This window comes from Artemia sp. Qi Xiang Cuo, chromosome 10 (genome assembly GCF_049724085.1).
Source record: "Artemia sp. Qi Xiang Cuo chromosome 10, ASM4972408v1, whole genome shotgun sequence".
Lineage (NCBI taxonomy): Eukaryota > Metazoa > Arthropoda > Branchiopoda > Anostraca > Artemiidae > Artemia > Artemia sp. Qi Xiang Cuo.
Genome location: NC_142803.1, coordinates 14085334 through 14101678, shown reverse-complemented (window position 1 = coordinate 14101678; position 16345 = coordinate 14085334). Strand labels below are relative to the sequence as shown.

Genomic DNA, 16345 nt, shown 5'->3' with positions numbered 1-16345 from the left:
TAGGAAGTAAACTAAGGTTCTGACGTATATTTCCAGGGTCGGTATGCTCGGTATCAAATGTGTTTCATGTTTGGAAAAAGAAGACGCTACAGTCTACAGTGCTGCACGCGAAGGCTATTGATGATGGTGATTCAAGTCATTGGGAGGACACCCGACTTATGCCATGGCACGTTGCAATATTGTTGACATGAAAGCTTCAATGTCTTCCCCTCCTAACTTCATAAAAATGGGATGAGTAGAAGCGTATTAACAGCCATGGGTGTAGGGAGGGGGGGCAGCTGCCCCCCAAGACCTTCAAATTTACATTAGATATGGCTGAAAAAGCAGATGGTTTGGGAAAAGCAGTTGATAAAACTCCATGACACTATCGACTGCCCCCCTAGACAATATGCTGCCTATGCCCATGGTGACAGCGTAATTCAAAAGATGCTTGTAAAACTTCAAATTACATTGTTAATTCCCAGACTAAACATGACTAGTCTCTGATTCTCAAGATATACAAGCCCCTGTTCTTCTTGTAAAACGTAACATCCACTTTTTACTCCCACAAATAAGAGGATTTGAGACCAAAACTATTTTCGCCACATCTTAACAACCTAAAAAATCAACTGCTTCAAACTATGGTCCTTGTTTATAGTAAAAAAGGAAGAAAACACTTTAGTTTTATTTTCTCATGCGGACACGTGCAAAGAATTTTTCCTTGGGGGGGGGGAATAACAAAACAAATTTCAAAGGGGAGAGTAATAGTAAAAAAAATATTTTATTTGATAATTTGAATAAGAAATACACAGACATTCGATGTCATTAGGATTTCAGGGGCGCTGGGGACCCCCCCTTCTTTGCATACGATTCTGGTCCCAGGAATAATTTATGTTACGCAGAATTTCATCTTTTGAATAACTCCAGCCGTTGCTTGTTCTTGTTCCATACGCAAGCCTCTGAGAAACTTCCCTCTTTGAGAATGTATATGGTTGCCTCTTTGCGCGAGACCCCAGTATAGCTCATACGACCTGTTACACCCAGCTTGTAACATAAAATAAAGTATCGTATGACATAACAGTTGGGGTAATTCAGAAAGTATTATGCGGTATTTTTTGATAAAATTATGTTTATTCAATACATTTTGAATTTTTTTCAAAACGTTTTATTGATTGGCTCAATCAGTTTTACCATATCTTGTTTTGGTGCTCAAGATGTTTTGGAATTTCTATTCTTTCTAAGAGTTTATTGCTAATAAAAACAGTTGAATATTTAGCTTTTTCATACCAAAATTATGTTTACTGTAATCTTGGTACCTAACTTTCGAAAAAACCAGAGACTTGTTAAGAAAGGTAAAAACATCCAAAAACACATATTTTTAGTCTTAGTACTCTCAGAAAAGGTATATTTTGTAACATACAGCCTTTTGAAATACCAAAACTCATAAACCATCTCATTTTTACTACTGTCGCTTCAAGTGTTAAAGACAAGGGTACCCACAGGGGAGGGGAGAGGAAGGCTTCATCCCCCCTAAAAGACAAAAGAAAAGCCCAAAACTATGTAATAGTTGGAAAAAATAATGCTTCTTCCCAAAAAATAGCCTTCCTAATCCTTGTATTTTTCAAACCCCAGAGGGGGGCTAATTGTAAAAAAAAAACTTGTGACTTAAAACCTTTTGTTACTCTTAATGGCTTATACTTTGATACATCAGCGCCAACCAGGTGTTCACTGACTTCTCGTTCTTTTTACCCTTAAATTTTCCCACAAGAAAACCAGCCACGGTGAATTCAACTGTTCTCTCTTACTGTTGGCTTAAAATTCCACACAGAAACCGATCAGGTTTAAAGAGGCCAGGTTCTTGGTTTCTCTTCTGGAACAAGCTTAAGGAATAACGTGATTTGCTTACGATAATGCGCCAACAAGGTAAATCAATGAAATTAAAAGAACTTTTTATCATACATTTGTGGGTAATGTCTCTTTTTCTATGTGTTTTAAGGTCGTATTTGATTGGAAATGTTTAAGTTACTTTTTGATTTTGAATATAATTTGGCCTTAGAGCCACCAAAAATAGCATTTTTAATAAAAAAAAACTACCCACTACATACCTAATTATAGAGAAGAGTGAAAATAGACGATATAATTCTATTCCAAAAACAAATAAGATAAAACAATATTAACAACAACAAAAAAGTTCAAGGCATTAAGACACTAAATGTATATACATAACTTTACATCAACTTCACGTGAATAGTAAGAATTCGAGAAAAATATTTCTCATAGGACGAATTTTAAGACATATTCTAATTATTGCCTAGGGCAGCAATAAAAAAAAATGAGTAAGGTTCACTTCTTCCAAGGATATTGAGCATTATGGTCCAAAACTTATTTTATTATATATTTTAGCATTTAACACTGCTTTATTTCAGCTGTACTAAACTCATTATTAGGTGCCATCTTCACAGCAAAAGTAAAATAATCTTTGTCACGGATTTAACTTCTTCATTTTTATTTTCATGTTATCTTTTTTTCCGTAAGAAACACTAAAAACTCCAGTAATCCTAATTGAACGCAATGGTAATTTCTTTGTAAATAGATTTGGTACCAAGTATTAGACGAGTACTAAGCTTAAAAAAGAACAAGCAATAATATCCCCCCGCCCCACTAAAAACACACAGTAAATGAATGTTTATAAAAGCTCAGTTTCAGTTATTACAAAATTTGCAAACCGTACTTAAGTTGGTACAAGTTCTACTACAACAATATCAAACGGGGAGATTACTGTACAGTCATGCTATGCAGTAGGGGATGAGTCCTACATGGATTCAAAGGAGTTTAAATTCCAAACTTAAAAATTTATGTGTTTTTTTTTGTAACTTTGAAGATTTTTTGTCTGGGTATTTTACCATGTAGATGACATATAAGTAAAAAATTTATTAGTGTTTCGAAGTTTATTGTCTTACAAAATCCTTACTCCTATTTCAGCCTCGATTCCTACAAGAGTTTCCTTAAAGTTTGGTACCAAGGATATAACAAAATTTCTCCAGTGCAGCCACGTTAAACCATGGATCCCAAAACTGACACCCAAAAAGAGTGATTTTCACTTTTCCGCATCCCCTCTGAGGTAAAAAAGAGTGCATTTCACACGAAAAGTGTTCAATTTGGCAACCCTGGCATGGAAGTTTTTTTTACTAAAAATTGAATTCACAATTTTTCTTAAATTTTAATATATATAGCTGTGCCAGTTTCTATTTAACCAGTTCAAACCATCAGATTTCATTTTCACTGTCCTTGGTATTTCACTTGAATTTTTCCTAGAAATCCTACAAGGATATTTTTTAGAGCGAGACTTTTAAAAATTTCTAGACCTTATTAGGATTCAGCTACCAACTAATTTAGAATTACAAAAAAAACACATAAAATGACTAAGACGGAACCATTTTACTTCTAAATTGTTGCTCCCTTTAAAGTTCCGACTTCTTAGAACTATATTGTCCTTGCGTTGTTATAGAAACAAGAAAAACAAAGGTTTTCCAAACACCGGTGGAAGCAATTAAACTAAATTGGAGTTGGCCAAAAAACTAAAGGGCATTTTATGTTTTAAAGACAAATTTTTGGAACTCCAGCAGACAAAAACAAAATGAACATAAACCTAATTCTTACGCTTTGCTGTGACTTTAGAATCAGTACTGAATCCAGGATTTTGATTTGGAGGGGAAGGTCTTTCTTAGCAAATGGAGTGTTTATTTTTAAAGAAGAGTTTCTGCCTTATTTTAAAAATTTTATTTTTAAAAATTTATTTAAAAATTTATTTTAAAAATTTAATTACCAAAACCACTGAACATTAATTAAGATATAAATAATTCGTTCATATAATATTATAGATTCAAAATCATTTTTATAATTCAGAGCAGCGTCTTAATCTATATTTAGACAAAAGTTTAACAAAAACCCCTTTGAAGTTAAAAAAAATGTTTTATTTGGTACAATTTCTATCTGGCATGTTTGGCTAGTGTATTTTTGGCTTTTTGGCTAATTTTTTGCTAATGTATATTTAGCCAAAAATTAGTTTGAAATTGATTAAAAAAGACTTTATTCGGTTTGCATCTGGTATGTTTGGATAATGTATTTTTGGCTTTTTTGCAAATGTTTGGCTAATGTATATTTAGCCAAAAGTTAAACAAAGATCACTTTGAAATTGAATAAAAGTCACTTTATATGGTAAAATTCAACTGGAAGCAATAAGTTCATATGAACGATGGTAAGATGAGGGGTCACCCGCTTTGAAAAAAATCGTTTATACCCAATGAAGCATACCAAGCATGACAGAAATATGCCACGCAAGGTACAGAGTACGTCATGAGTGGCACATACTTGGAGCAACAACTGACGCATTGAAAGTTGCACCAGATGTTGGGAAGTGGTTTACTCCTCGCGATGGATGGGGTATTTACTCTCAGAATTTACTTAGAATAAATTCACACTTTGCTTACCTTTTTGATATCTAAAAATCAGCCTAATTTCTTTTACATGATTCCTGGTCTAGCATTATAAAAATTCGAGTGTACCCTCATAAAAACAGAATTCTATTTTAAAATTTGGCACTGGTGCATTATACGGGCACCGCTATATACTGTACCAAGGAAACCAGTCACGAAATCGGTCAAACGGGCTATTTGTAAGAGACCGCTATAGATAAATGATTGTAAAGTTGTGATTTCTTAATGAGTTACAATATTTAAACGATTGTCTTTTGGGGTTTAGGGAGGGAAAAGGTACTTAGGATAGGTTACGTATTTAATATATGCTATGCTTTACCCTTCACCCCCTAATGTGCAAATATATAGCCCAAATTTGTTTCTAAACTATTATATATTCATCCTATTTTATTTCATTAGCATTAATTAAACTTGACTTTTTTCGTGGTGCCCGCATAATGCACCTGTACCGAAAATTCCATATATTTTTGGAAGGTTTTAAAATGGTACGTGTCTTATTTTAGGCTTAGAGACGCCTTATTTACGTTTGTAAAACATACTCTCAGTACGAGGTACTGTGTGCAGTAATTATAATCATTAACTTGCATTTAAAAGGAGCAATTAAGCTAATTTCATGGTTAAAACTCACAAGATTTATTTCCATATTTAATAGTACATAAATTTGGAATCACCTTTATGATCTAATTTTCCACAAAATTACCGAAGCGACTTTCCAAACTCTAATTTTGTATTCTTTGCAATGCCGAAAAGGAAACCAAAATTGATGTAATTTTGAAAGTTTCCCCCAAGAAATTTCAGAAGGGATATACGCACGATTGAATATTGGTGTTGTTCTACGTTTAAATTTCACATGTGGTCGCATTAAGGGACAGAATTTATTAGGTAGGTTTTTTTTTCCTTTTTATACAAACAATACAACTAGCGGAACTACTTACATTAGAAAGGATGGATTTTGAGGAGGAAATAAAAGCTGGTTTTAGCTGAAGAATTTCTATTTAAAAATGAATAAACCTGAAAGTCGAGGACCTAGGAGTAAGACATAGACAGAATTTTAAGGACAGAAATCAAACAGTTGTAAAAGGAGCCCAACCAGAAACAAACTAAAAACATCAGAAACGGCTAGATAATATGAACAAAAAAATTATAGAAGAAATCATAAAAACTGAAGTTTTTAAGGGGATATTAGCAAAGGGCATCAATTGAGGGGATATTTACCCCCCATATTTTGATTAAGACCTTTTATTGTTTTTTCCATTGAAAACAATTGAAAGAAAGCGCAGTTCCTCCCCCCACTTATAAAAAAGATAGCTTTCTGTACCTTCCGAAAATGGAGAAAATCACCCCCCCCCCATATATTTTTGTGAATTGGCAATACAATACATGAAAAGAATAGTCTATATTGTACCCCTTTAATACATTGTTATATTATATTATGTTGCTTGTAATATTGAAGCAAGTAGAGAAACAAAAGTGATGGTTCCTCTTTTAATTTTTTCTTTCCAGTAGGAAGAAATCAACTCAAATTATATATTTTGGACAGTTGTGTTTCTTCATAGAGGAGTCATATTCTAACTTGCTCTAATTTAGCGTACAAGGAAATTTTTGGTTTATTTTAGATATCCTGAAACTGGGTCAAATAAATAGCATTTAAATTTTACACAAAAACAAAACGCTCTTAGAAGCTTAAAATTAATATCTTTGGACCAACTTCGAAGCAATTCGATGCTATTTCAATCAGAAGTCAGAGATTGTTTGTGTCAACAGACTTAAATCGATTATATCGAAAACGACTAATCTTACGATCACGGTGGGCTGTTCAAGTTCTTCAAATAAATTTTTACTGGTGATACGCTATCACATCAATGAAGGTTTAGTCGAGGTCATTTTGTTAAAGCCTTTCAAAGGGTGCTAGTTATAAACTTCTTTGAGTTAAGAAACTGAACTAGTAGTTCTTTAAACAAGGCAATTCTGCACGGCTTTGGATAATTCACTAGAAGCCTTAAAACACAATCACATACTCACTTTAATGTCCTCTGGGGGGTTTGAAGCAGTTTGGGGACTAGCACCTACATTATCTGTTTGATTATTGTCTTCAGATTCAGAGCAAGACCCACAACTGGATCCACTTTTATTGTTTGCTCCTCCATTGCTATGTGTTTTGGTATGTTTTGACAAATGATCCGACCTCATAAAGCGCTTATTGCAAACTGGACAGGCAAAGCGTTTTTCACCTGTATGAGTCCTTAAATGTCTTTGTAATTCATCAGATCTTGTAAATCTTTTCCCACAAAACAACCAGTTACACACAAAAGGTCGCTCTCCTGTGTGCCATCTTAAATGTGCTTTTAAATGTGAAGTTTTACCATATACTTTACCACATCCAGGTATGTGACAGCTATGTATGTTACGTTTTCTTAAATGAGCTCCAGCTGGCCCTAGACGGTCAGCTTCTTGGCAGTTTGGGCAATCACAGGTAGCACGTCCAGTATACCGACGAGAAGATCTTGGGGACGGCACTTGAGCTAACGGATTCTGCGACAGTCCAAAAGGATTTGGTGCTGACATACTCTGACCTGGCAACATAGACTTATAAGTGTCTTGCAGTAAATGTTGATTGGATAGTAAATGATTTGAAGTCAGAGGATGCCCTAAAGAGGTATAGTCTGTAGCACCGGTATAAGCGGCTGCATGCATGTTAGTCATCCCAGGCATTGAAAGAGTAGTGGCAGCGGAACCACTCATATCAAGCCAACCTCCTGCAGCCGCAGCTTGGTGCATGTCCCACCAAGAGGTGGTGTCCTGCTTCATTGCATTGTGCTGCATATTGAATGCCCACTGTTCGTAAGGATGTCTAGAATAAAGGCCCTGGTTTGTATCACTTTGTGACGTTACAGCACCACCGGCGAAATAAAAGTCTGTACCGTAGCCAGAAGTAGAACAAGCCACTTTTTGCTGACTACATGGATTGGCTGTACTTGAACCTGGTCTTTGGTGCGGAGAGGGCTGGTTGCTAGACGGACTTGAAGCTGGGGATGTCTTCTTCCACGGATGGAAACCCTTACCTACAGCAGCGTCAGCAAGAGGGGGAGGACTTTTTGAACTTAGCTTGCTACATTGTGCCGCCAACATAGCCAATGGTGTTCCACGGAGGCCTGGGTGCTCCTAAAATAAAAATACAAAATTGAATATAAACTATTTCCGAAAGTTGTTACATCATAAAATAAATCACTTATACATTCTTTCTGAACCTATTATATATTTTGCACACTCTCTTCTCCGCTATGCTTGCTCTCTTCGTTTTCTTCTAGTTTTCCCTTTGCCTCTGTCAATTCTCCTGTTTGACATATTCATTTTGTAATTCCCTAAATTCTAAGTGCAGCATGTACCCTAGAAGACTATTTGACTGTTCTGCTAGCAATAGTTCATATTACAGAATGCTTGTGATATTCATTGTGTTCACTTTCAAAATCTGTCTCCCTCCTCTCTACTTCCATCTCTTTCCTTTATTAAATAAAAAAAACAAGTTTTTTAAACTGAAAGTAAGGAGCGACATTAAAACTTAAAACGAACAGAAATTATTCCGTATATGAAAGGGGCTGTCCCCTCCTCAACGCCTCGCTCTTTACGCTAAAGTTTTTTATTGTTTTAAAAAATAAAGTTGTGAGACAGAGTCAAACTTTAGCGTAAAAAGCGAGGCGTTGAGGAGGGGACAGCCCCTTTCATATACGGAATAATTTCTGTTCGTTTTAAGTTTTAATTTCGCTCCTTACTTTCAGTTAAAAAAACTTGCTTTTTTTATTTAATTTTTGAACGTTTTTGAATTAATGCAGGTTTTGATTTTGGCTCACCGTACATGAATAATAAAAACAAAATTTGCATATTATATTTGGTTAAATGGCTTTCTCGAAACTTGTTTAATTTTATTTACGAACGTTTTTATTAGTAATAAATATACGTAACTTAGAATTAACTTACGTAACGAACTTCTATATTCATAAATTTTTAACACGTATGTTAGGGGGTTCGCCCCCTAGTCAATACCCTGCTCTTTAAACTATAGTTCGAATTTTTTTTTCCAGTTCTTTAAAAATGACCTCTTAATCACAATCAGTTGATCAGTTGAAAAACTTGTTTTTTTTTTATTTAATTCCTGATCTTTTTCTTTAATAATGCTGGGAAATCCGGCGCCCCCGTCCTGGCAATGTCCCGTCCCCCATGAAAACGTCCTTCCTGGAAAGATCCTTCCATATAGCCCCCGACCCTCTCCTTCCCCCACCGACCAGACAATATCTCCTCTGAAAAAGTCTGTATACGTTCCAATAACATATACTATATGTTAACAGTGAGTAAAGTTCATAACTTTCAGCACTCCCCCTGGGGACTTTGGGGGATCAAGTCATCCTAAAAGACATTTTTATCATATTTCCGACCATGCTGAACAAAATGGCTATCTCAAAATTTTGATCGGGTGACTTTGGGGAAAAAATGAGCGTGGGAGGGGGCCTAGTTGCTCTCCATTTTTTTGGTCAATCAAAAAGGGCGCTAGAAATTTTAAATCCCGTCCCACTGAGCTTTCTCGCAGTATTCAAGAAACACTGGATTACTGCGATCACCCCTGGGAAAAAAAAAAAAAAAAAAAAAAAAAAAAAAAAAAAAAAAAAAACCCCAAACGGTTTATGTAATAGTTCCAAAAAATGTAAAATACACAATTTTGTAGATAGGAGCTTTAAACCTCTACAGTAGGGTTCTCTGATACGCTGAATATTATGGTGTGATTTTCATTAAGGTTCTATAACTGTTAGGGGGTCTTTCCTCCTTTTTTCGAAAATCAGCCAAATTTTCTCAGGCACGTAACTTTTGATGGGTAAGATTAAACTTAATGAAACTTATATATTTGAAATCAGAATTAAAATCTGATTCTTTTGATGTATCTATTGGTATCAAAATCCCGTTTTTTAGAGTTTCGGTTACCATTGAGCCGGGTCGCTCCTTACTTACAGTTCGTTACCACGAACTGTTTGAAAAGAACTGCCCGCATTCTGAAAATGGCACGGGAGGTGCCATGGCGAGAACTAGTGACACTCAGAGATATCCTCCAGGTGGTAGGGAGTCAGAAACTACTTGGAAAGTCTTAAGAGGAGACCAGTAAGTACAGTAACAATTAATTAGCATTTCTGATACATAGAATAATCTACTAATAATTATTTAACTTTAGCAGATTCCCCTACGAAGATTTTCTCCCTTGAGAAATTTCCCTCATGAAGAATTATTTTCTTGGGAAATCCCCTCCCAATGGACAAATCCCCTAGGCATTTCAAACCCTTTTGACAATTCCCCCGCGGACAATTTCCTCGGATAGGTAGTAAAAGCAGACTTAAGAATTATACTAACTCTCTTTACAAAATTACGAATTCTGAGGTGTTACTCCCTGTTTTGTGATTTTTGGAAAAATTAGTGGATTTGTGCTATTATTTTTACAAAAATGCTAAAATTATGTGACTTAACATTATTATTAGATTTTATCTAAAATTTGTACTATTTACAAAATATTTAGAAAAGTTAGCAATCCTAACAAATTTAATTAAACTTAATTTTTGGAGATAATTTGTAATAAAATATGATAATTTAATTTTTGTAAAAATATTTTGCTCTGAATTCACCAGTTTTATCAAATTTTACCAACACTAATTTTGTTCTAGCAAACTTACAAAGAAGGAATTTACAACCTAGCTTCGTATCTAAGGATTCCTCACAACCCTAGGAATGGGTAGAAAGAATTTGACGCAAGCTTGGAGTCAGAAGTTCCGTGATAAGCGAGCTGCGCAGAACATGAAAAAAAAATGAAAAAAAAAATTGAAAGAAAAAAAAACATAGTGCATCGGTTTACATACAATTTCAAATAAAGGTCCTGAAAAGGTTAAAACACAAATTACGAATTGCAAAACTAAAAAATGGAGGAAGTTTTGCTAGATGTTTTCCAGAGAAATTGCCAGCGGATTGTTTTGGGTACCCGGCTGACTGACCTTATTTCAAACAATAGGATCTGCAAAAAATGCGTTTTAATTTCGCTTTCTAGGGCTATAATAAGAGAAAGGTTGAGATGGCTAGGGTACGTTCTGCGGATGATGGATGACAGATTGCCAAAGATAGTCCTTTCTGGCCAACCGTCTAGGGCTAGACGAAAGGCAGGTTGTCCTGTGGTTAGGGTGGGAGGATGCCGTAAACAAAGATCTAAGGGAAAATGGGAACCTCCTGGTAGGGTGTAAAGGGGAGGGGGGATTGAATAGATTGGGATGGAAGAGGAGGGTGCGTAGCTGTGTTTGGCCACAGGTGGCTTGGTGCTGCGATGAATTATTAATAGTAGTAGTAGTAAAGATAGACTTGCGAACTGCAATAAGTTACAAACGCATAAATTAATTCCAACATAACTAAATTTTAGTGTAGTTACTAGCTTTTATGTACACTTTTAATTAGCTAATTTTTAATACAAGTTTTCAAAAAATACATAATTATCCCGATTTGCCCATTTTACCAGACCTACTTAAAACTTGAACTACTTTCAACATAATTTCTTATAAATAAACAACTTCATCAGGTCTTATTGAATTTGCAAAATTAATGTTTTAAATTTATATGGCCAGTGACCATTACTTTCACTGGCCATACAATTTTTTTATACATCCATAATTTAATCAAACAAAATTAATCGGTATGGCCAAAGAGCTAATATTCTTTACTTTAGCGTTAAAAATTGTGCTTTAATATCATTGGTTCATTTCCAACGTGCTTTCGCAAGCCAATCTTATCTTTCCTTAAGAGTATGTCAAATAGGGTAGCCAAATAATCCACCTTTCTTTTTTACACGTTGTTGTATTTTTCCCTTATAGGTATGTCTAATTTGGAGTCATGAAAACGAATTCAAAACCTGATTGGTATTTTTGTATGACATTTTGATCCAGTAAAACAGAAACTAATTTTTGACTTACAATTTTTTTTACAAGTAAACTCTCTGTTTGTCTACAACAACTTCAGGTTACGACAGTGTGTAACGAACTATAAGATTGATAACTGTGTCGTGATTTTAAAATAAAGAAATTAAATTCATGTTTTATTGAAACCTGCAAAGCGAAATTTCAAAGTCAATTGCATTGAATTTATGCGACAAACTGTAACAAAACAAGAGAAAAGATGACCTTTTAAACTCAAGAGTATATCTTTTGATACTGTAAAGACTTTAAAACAGCCTATTTTGTTTTTATTAGGTTAAATTATTGAGCCACAAATACATGTTCAGTGTGAAGAAGAAACCGAAAAAGAAGAAGAAGAAAAAGAAGAAGAAGAAGAAGAAAAAGAAGAAAAAGAAGAAGAAGAAACCGCTACAGAAGAAGAAGAAACCGAAAAAGAAGAAGAAGAAAAAGAAGAAGAAGAAGAAGAAGAAGAAGAAGAAGAAAAAAAGAAGAAGAAAAAGAAGAAGAAACCGCTACAGAAGAAGAAGAAACCGAAAAAGTCAATTTTGTTCATAATAGAAGTCTTGTATTTCCATGATCTTAATTATTTTAAACCCTGTTTGATTTTATTTACTTGATCAACTTATGATGGTAAACAAAAAATTAAATAATACCATTAAATTAATAACATATTACCATATTAACATATTATTAATTTATTAAATTAATAAACATTAAATTAATAAGGATATTACCCTAAATTTTTAAAGTAACTTTGCATTAGCTTGCAAATAAAGTCAAACTTCTCATAGACCTAAGTCAAGTTATTCCTAGACCACGGCCATTGCACCAAGATTATTCAAGGGAAGAGGGGTCATTAATATAAAGTTTGAAAATGGTATGGGTTTGACAAGAAAAATGTTTATTTGTGCGTTAGTCTGTACTATTCGCGCGAGCGAGGTTCAGTTTCATTGCGGAGGCGACCGGGTGCAACTTTGAAAATAATTCTTGTTTTGGGTGTAGAAAAAGAGCATAGGAAAAATATAGGGAAAATACAAGGATTATTTTTGTGGGGGTTGAATCTGAACCCCTCCCCACTTAACAGGCACTAGGTTTTGCACAATACAATGACGGAAGAGAGCAGCATACTTGAATTACAAAACGTGAGGTTTTATGCTAACAAGTTTATTTATTTTTTAGCTTTTTTTTGCGAAATATATTGCATGTAAGTTAGATTTATTATAAGAAGTCCGGATAATTGTTTGATATTAGTTCATCAGTAATAGTTTTATGTTGAGACAGACTCATTTTCAGGATTTAACTCGAGGGGGGGGGGTCAGTATAGGTAGATAAATTTTGAGACAGGGTTCTTTTTCGTAGAAAAGTCAATTCATTCCGTAAGTAACCGAAAGATGGATATTTATTTACCATTTTGATACGTGTTTGTTACATGTGATACACTTGAGCAACAGAGGTTGGCGAAAGAAGGATGTGACAGAAAAGGAATACTTTAATAGAAAAATTGTGAAGGTCATTTGCGAATTACTCAATTGGCACCTTCGGTGTCGGACGACCGTATTAAAGACAAAGAAAAGTGAAGTATTGGAGTGATTCTTGACCTAAGTCATTTTAGTTCATTATTAACGCGATTTTTGAGGACATCGGTTAGTTTGTTTTGACTAGTAATAGAATATAGTGTCTCACCATGGATGTTCAAGAATCAGTTCAGATTGTTGGAAGGACTACAACACAACTGAGACAACTGAGCTGGAACAAGCAGGCTTCAATCATTTGAAAGTGAACTACAAAAATAATTTTGTCAACCCAGAAAATTGCACCTCTACCCAAAAATTAGAGAGAATGTGGGGTTCTGCAAAGTGGAGGAGCAAACGGCACCGAGGTACATCCCACCATCATTTACATTCATGCTTAATAGAGTAAATGTGGCGGCGGCAGTAAAGGCAGAAGTCTCATTTCAACGCAATTCTTGGGAATATTTCTGAGTTCTCGGAGCATATTTCCAAGTTGTATTTTTCACAATTTTTCTAATAAAGTATTCTATTTTCCTCACATTTTTTGCATTAAGTTAAATAGGTTTGGTTAGGTTAAAAATAGATTTGTTTAGGTTATGTATTTAATATATGCTATGCTTTACCCCCCCCCCCTAATGTTCAAATATATAGCCCAAATTTTTTTCAAAACTATTATATTTTCATCATAATTTTTTTTTATTTCATTAGCATTCACCGAACTTCACTTCTCGTATGTTTTATATAATAGAGAAGTGCCCAAATTTGCAGCTAAAACTGACCTTTCTAAAAAAAAAAACTGAAGATCACTAAAAAATAATCAAACTGGAAAGTTTTATAGCTTCTGCCAGAGAAATTGAGAAGTGGCTATTCGACACAATTTTTAAAATATTAAAACTATTCGATTGCCACTAAAGGACGTAGCATTTTTGTATAAATTATAGATACTCAGAAGATGAAACAAGGTCACAAAGAAGGCCTTTATGCACAACGCACAATTACTGACTAAGAACGAAAAGTACCTCATAATCTGTCCAAACAAATTTCATATTAAAATTAGTATAGTCACACAGCACTTTACACATGAATAGCTGATATCAATCTGATTTCTTAAAGGCCGCCGAATTGACAGCACGCTGGACTCCTAGCTGCCCAAAGTAGGGGTAGAGAACCCGCTGAAAACCTTTATGCGTTTGACAAAGCCGAATGACAGGTATCATCCAAAACAACTTGACAGGGGATACCCACTTAAAATAATGAGTTTACGAATAATAGCCTTATATGAAGGGCAATAATCCTGAAACAATGTTCCGGTGTACAACAGCGTAAATTGCTGTTGAGCAAGGAGGCAGCCCTTTCAGATCTAATTTTGCCTTGAGACTTGTCTAGGCCTATATCCTCTCTTAACTGTTCCAAGCATAAATAATTTTTATGATGATTTACAAAATAATTTTATAATGATTATGATTATATCCTTTTTTATGTTATATATCTTGTTATCCATACAATATATACTGCCCATCGCTCAATTTGGCTTAATTCTATCGCATTTTGTTTTTTTCTAGTTCATCACTATAGGCTGTTCATAGGAAAATAATGTTGCCCCCTCCAGGGTTGTTTGGAATTCATGCCAGTAGTTATTTAAACATGGTGCTCTATAATAAAAAAGTAAAAAGAAAATGTGGTTTAATGGCTCTGGAGCATTGAAGACCTCTGGTGTAACGCATTGTTAAGAACGATTCAGCTACGGCCAGGGTTAGGGTCAGGACTGTTCACAGAGAAGAGCGGCTTAGACCATTCCTTCCGAAACATATAGTTTGCACACAGCCATATAGTTTTCTATAATTTGCCTGTTTTGATGTTTTCCAAATATACCCCTGCCCCACGTCCAAAAAGTGCACAAACAAAAACAATCCCCCTTCTGAGCTTATCACATTGTCATGACTCTCTCATATAAGTTTCAACATGCCTTGAAAAGAAGGAAAAATCCTAAAAAAAATAGGTTTTAAACAAGACTAATTACCAACCTGATCCCCTCCCCTCCCTTTTGGCAGGGGTGGATCCAGGATTTTTTTAGGGGGGAGAGGGCAAAACAGGTTGATCTGATAAAAAAATTAGGGGGGGGGTGCAAAACAGGTTGAACCGATAAACTTGCGTTAGGACCAAGTTTAATTAACGCAAACTCGAGTTAATTAAGTAAATTACACTACTTTAGACTACGCTAGGGGGGCGGGGTGGGCACCCCCATCGGCCTTCCCTGGATCCGCCACTGCCTCTTGGTAATATTAGGTTCTTGGGCACAAAAAGTACTGATGAAATGAATACGGTGTTTATTTATAGTTTATTATGCAGCGTCAGGATTTTACTTTGGATGTGGGCTAACCTGTTAAGGGGCGGGGATTAGGGGCATCGTTTAGGGGTGGCAAGGGGGGGCAGTTGCCCCCCCCCCCAATAATGGGGAGAGTAAAAAATATTATACATCCCATGCCCTTTGACTATCCAGATATGGACCCCTCTTGCCCCTCCAATAAAGTGCTAGAGATTTGCCCCTGGCGGGGAGGAGAGGCTGTTTAGCCAATGAACATCTATTGATCCAGCCATTGTAGTAAAATCCTGATGTGGCACGTACCCCGGAATTAGGGGTCCTGGCAGGGGTCTGGTTTACCATTTTGTTCGATTTTGAAGTTCCTCCTTAGTCTCCATTAATTTTAGAAGAATTTACGGTACTTATGTCTTATAGCCACCACATCCAAGAACTAAAGTCAGGTTAATCCTAATGAAACAATTCTTACTTCGTAATATGCAGAATAATTGTAGCTAAAACATTTTGCATGCAAACCCGCAATACTTTACCCCCACTCCCCCTAATGTGCAAATATATAGTCCAAATTATATATTTTAAACGCATTTTCCACCCGTAACTTGTTTTTCCAGTTTTTGTTTCGTCGCAGTTGATTCAACTTACAAGTACATGGGTTGAAACAAGGGAGACGCATTGCGGGAATAGCTGGAAAATATATATTTTGGGCTATATATTTGCACATTAGGTGGGGGGGGGGTAAAGTATAGTGGATCTGCAAGCAAAATTAGTTAGCTACAATTATTCCGCATATTATGAAATAAGAATTGTTTCATTAGGATTCACCTAACTTCACTTTTTGGGTGTGGTGGCTGTAAGACACAAGTACCGAATACACTGTTTTTGCTATGTCCAAAATCCCTCTATTCCCGAAATTTAGACCCGAGAACAATTTCTATATATATATATATACCAACAATCGATGTTTCACTCGGCTTTATTCATCATCCTACGGTAGGATCGTTCTAAGGAAGCGTAGGCTACTCATGATTTTGTTGTCCTTTTTTTAGTGAGAAGGGTAGAACCTTAAATAAA

The 16345-nt window shown here is 35.3% G+C and overlaps 1 protein-coding gene across 3 annotated transcripts in view; it reads right to left on the bottom strand.

Moving 5' to 3' along the window:
* Positions 1–2107: 2107 nt before the first annotated feature.
* Positions 2108–16345, bottom strand: part of Sp1 (transcription factor Sp8) — a 58348-nt gene continuing 44110 nt past the window's right edge. For 2 of the 3 annotated variants that reach the window (XM_089095280.1, XM_089095281.1), the window contains one exon: positions 2108–7637. In XM_089095280.1, coding sequence (XP_088951406.1) covers positions 6486–7637 — 1152 coding nt within the window. In that variant the 3' untranslated portion in view covers positions 2108–6485. Of the gene's footprint in view, positions 7638–13973; positions 14016–16345 lie in introns of those variants that run through there. The other variant, XM_089095282.1, reaches the window with a different exon arrangement.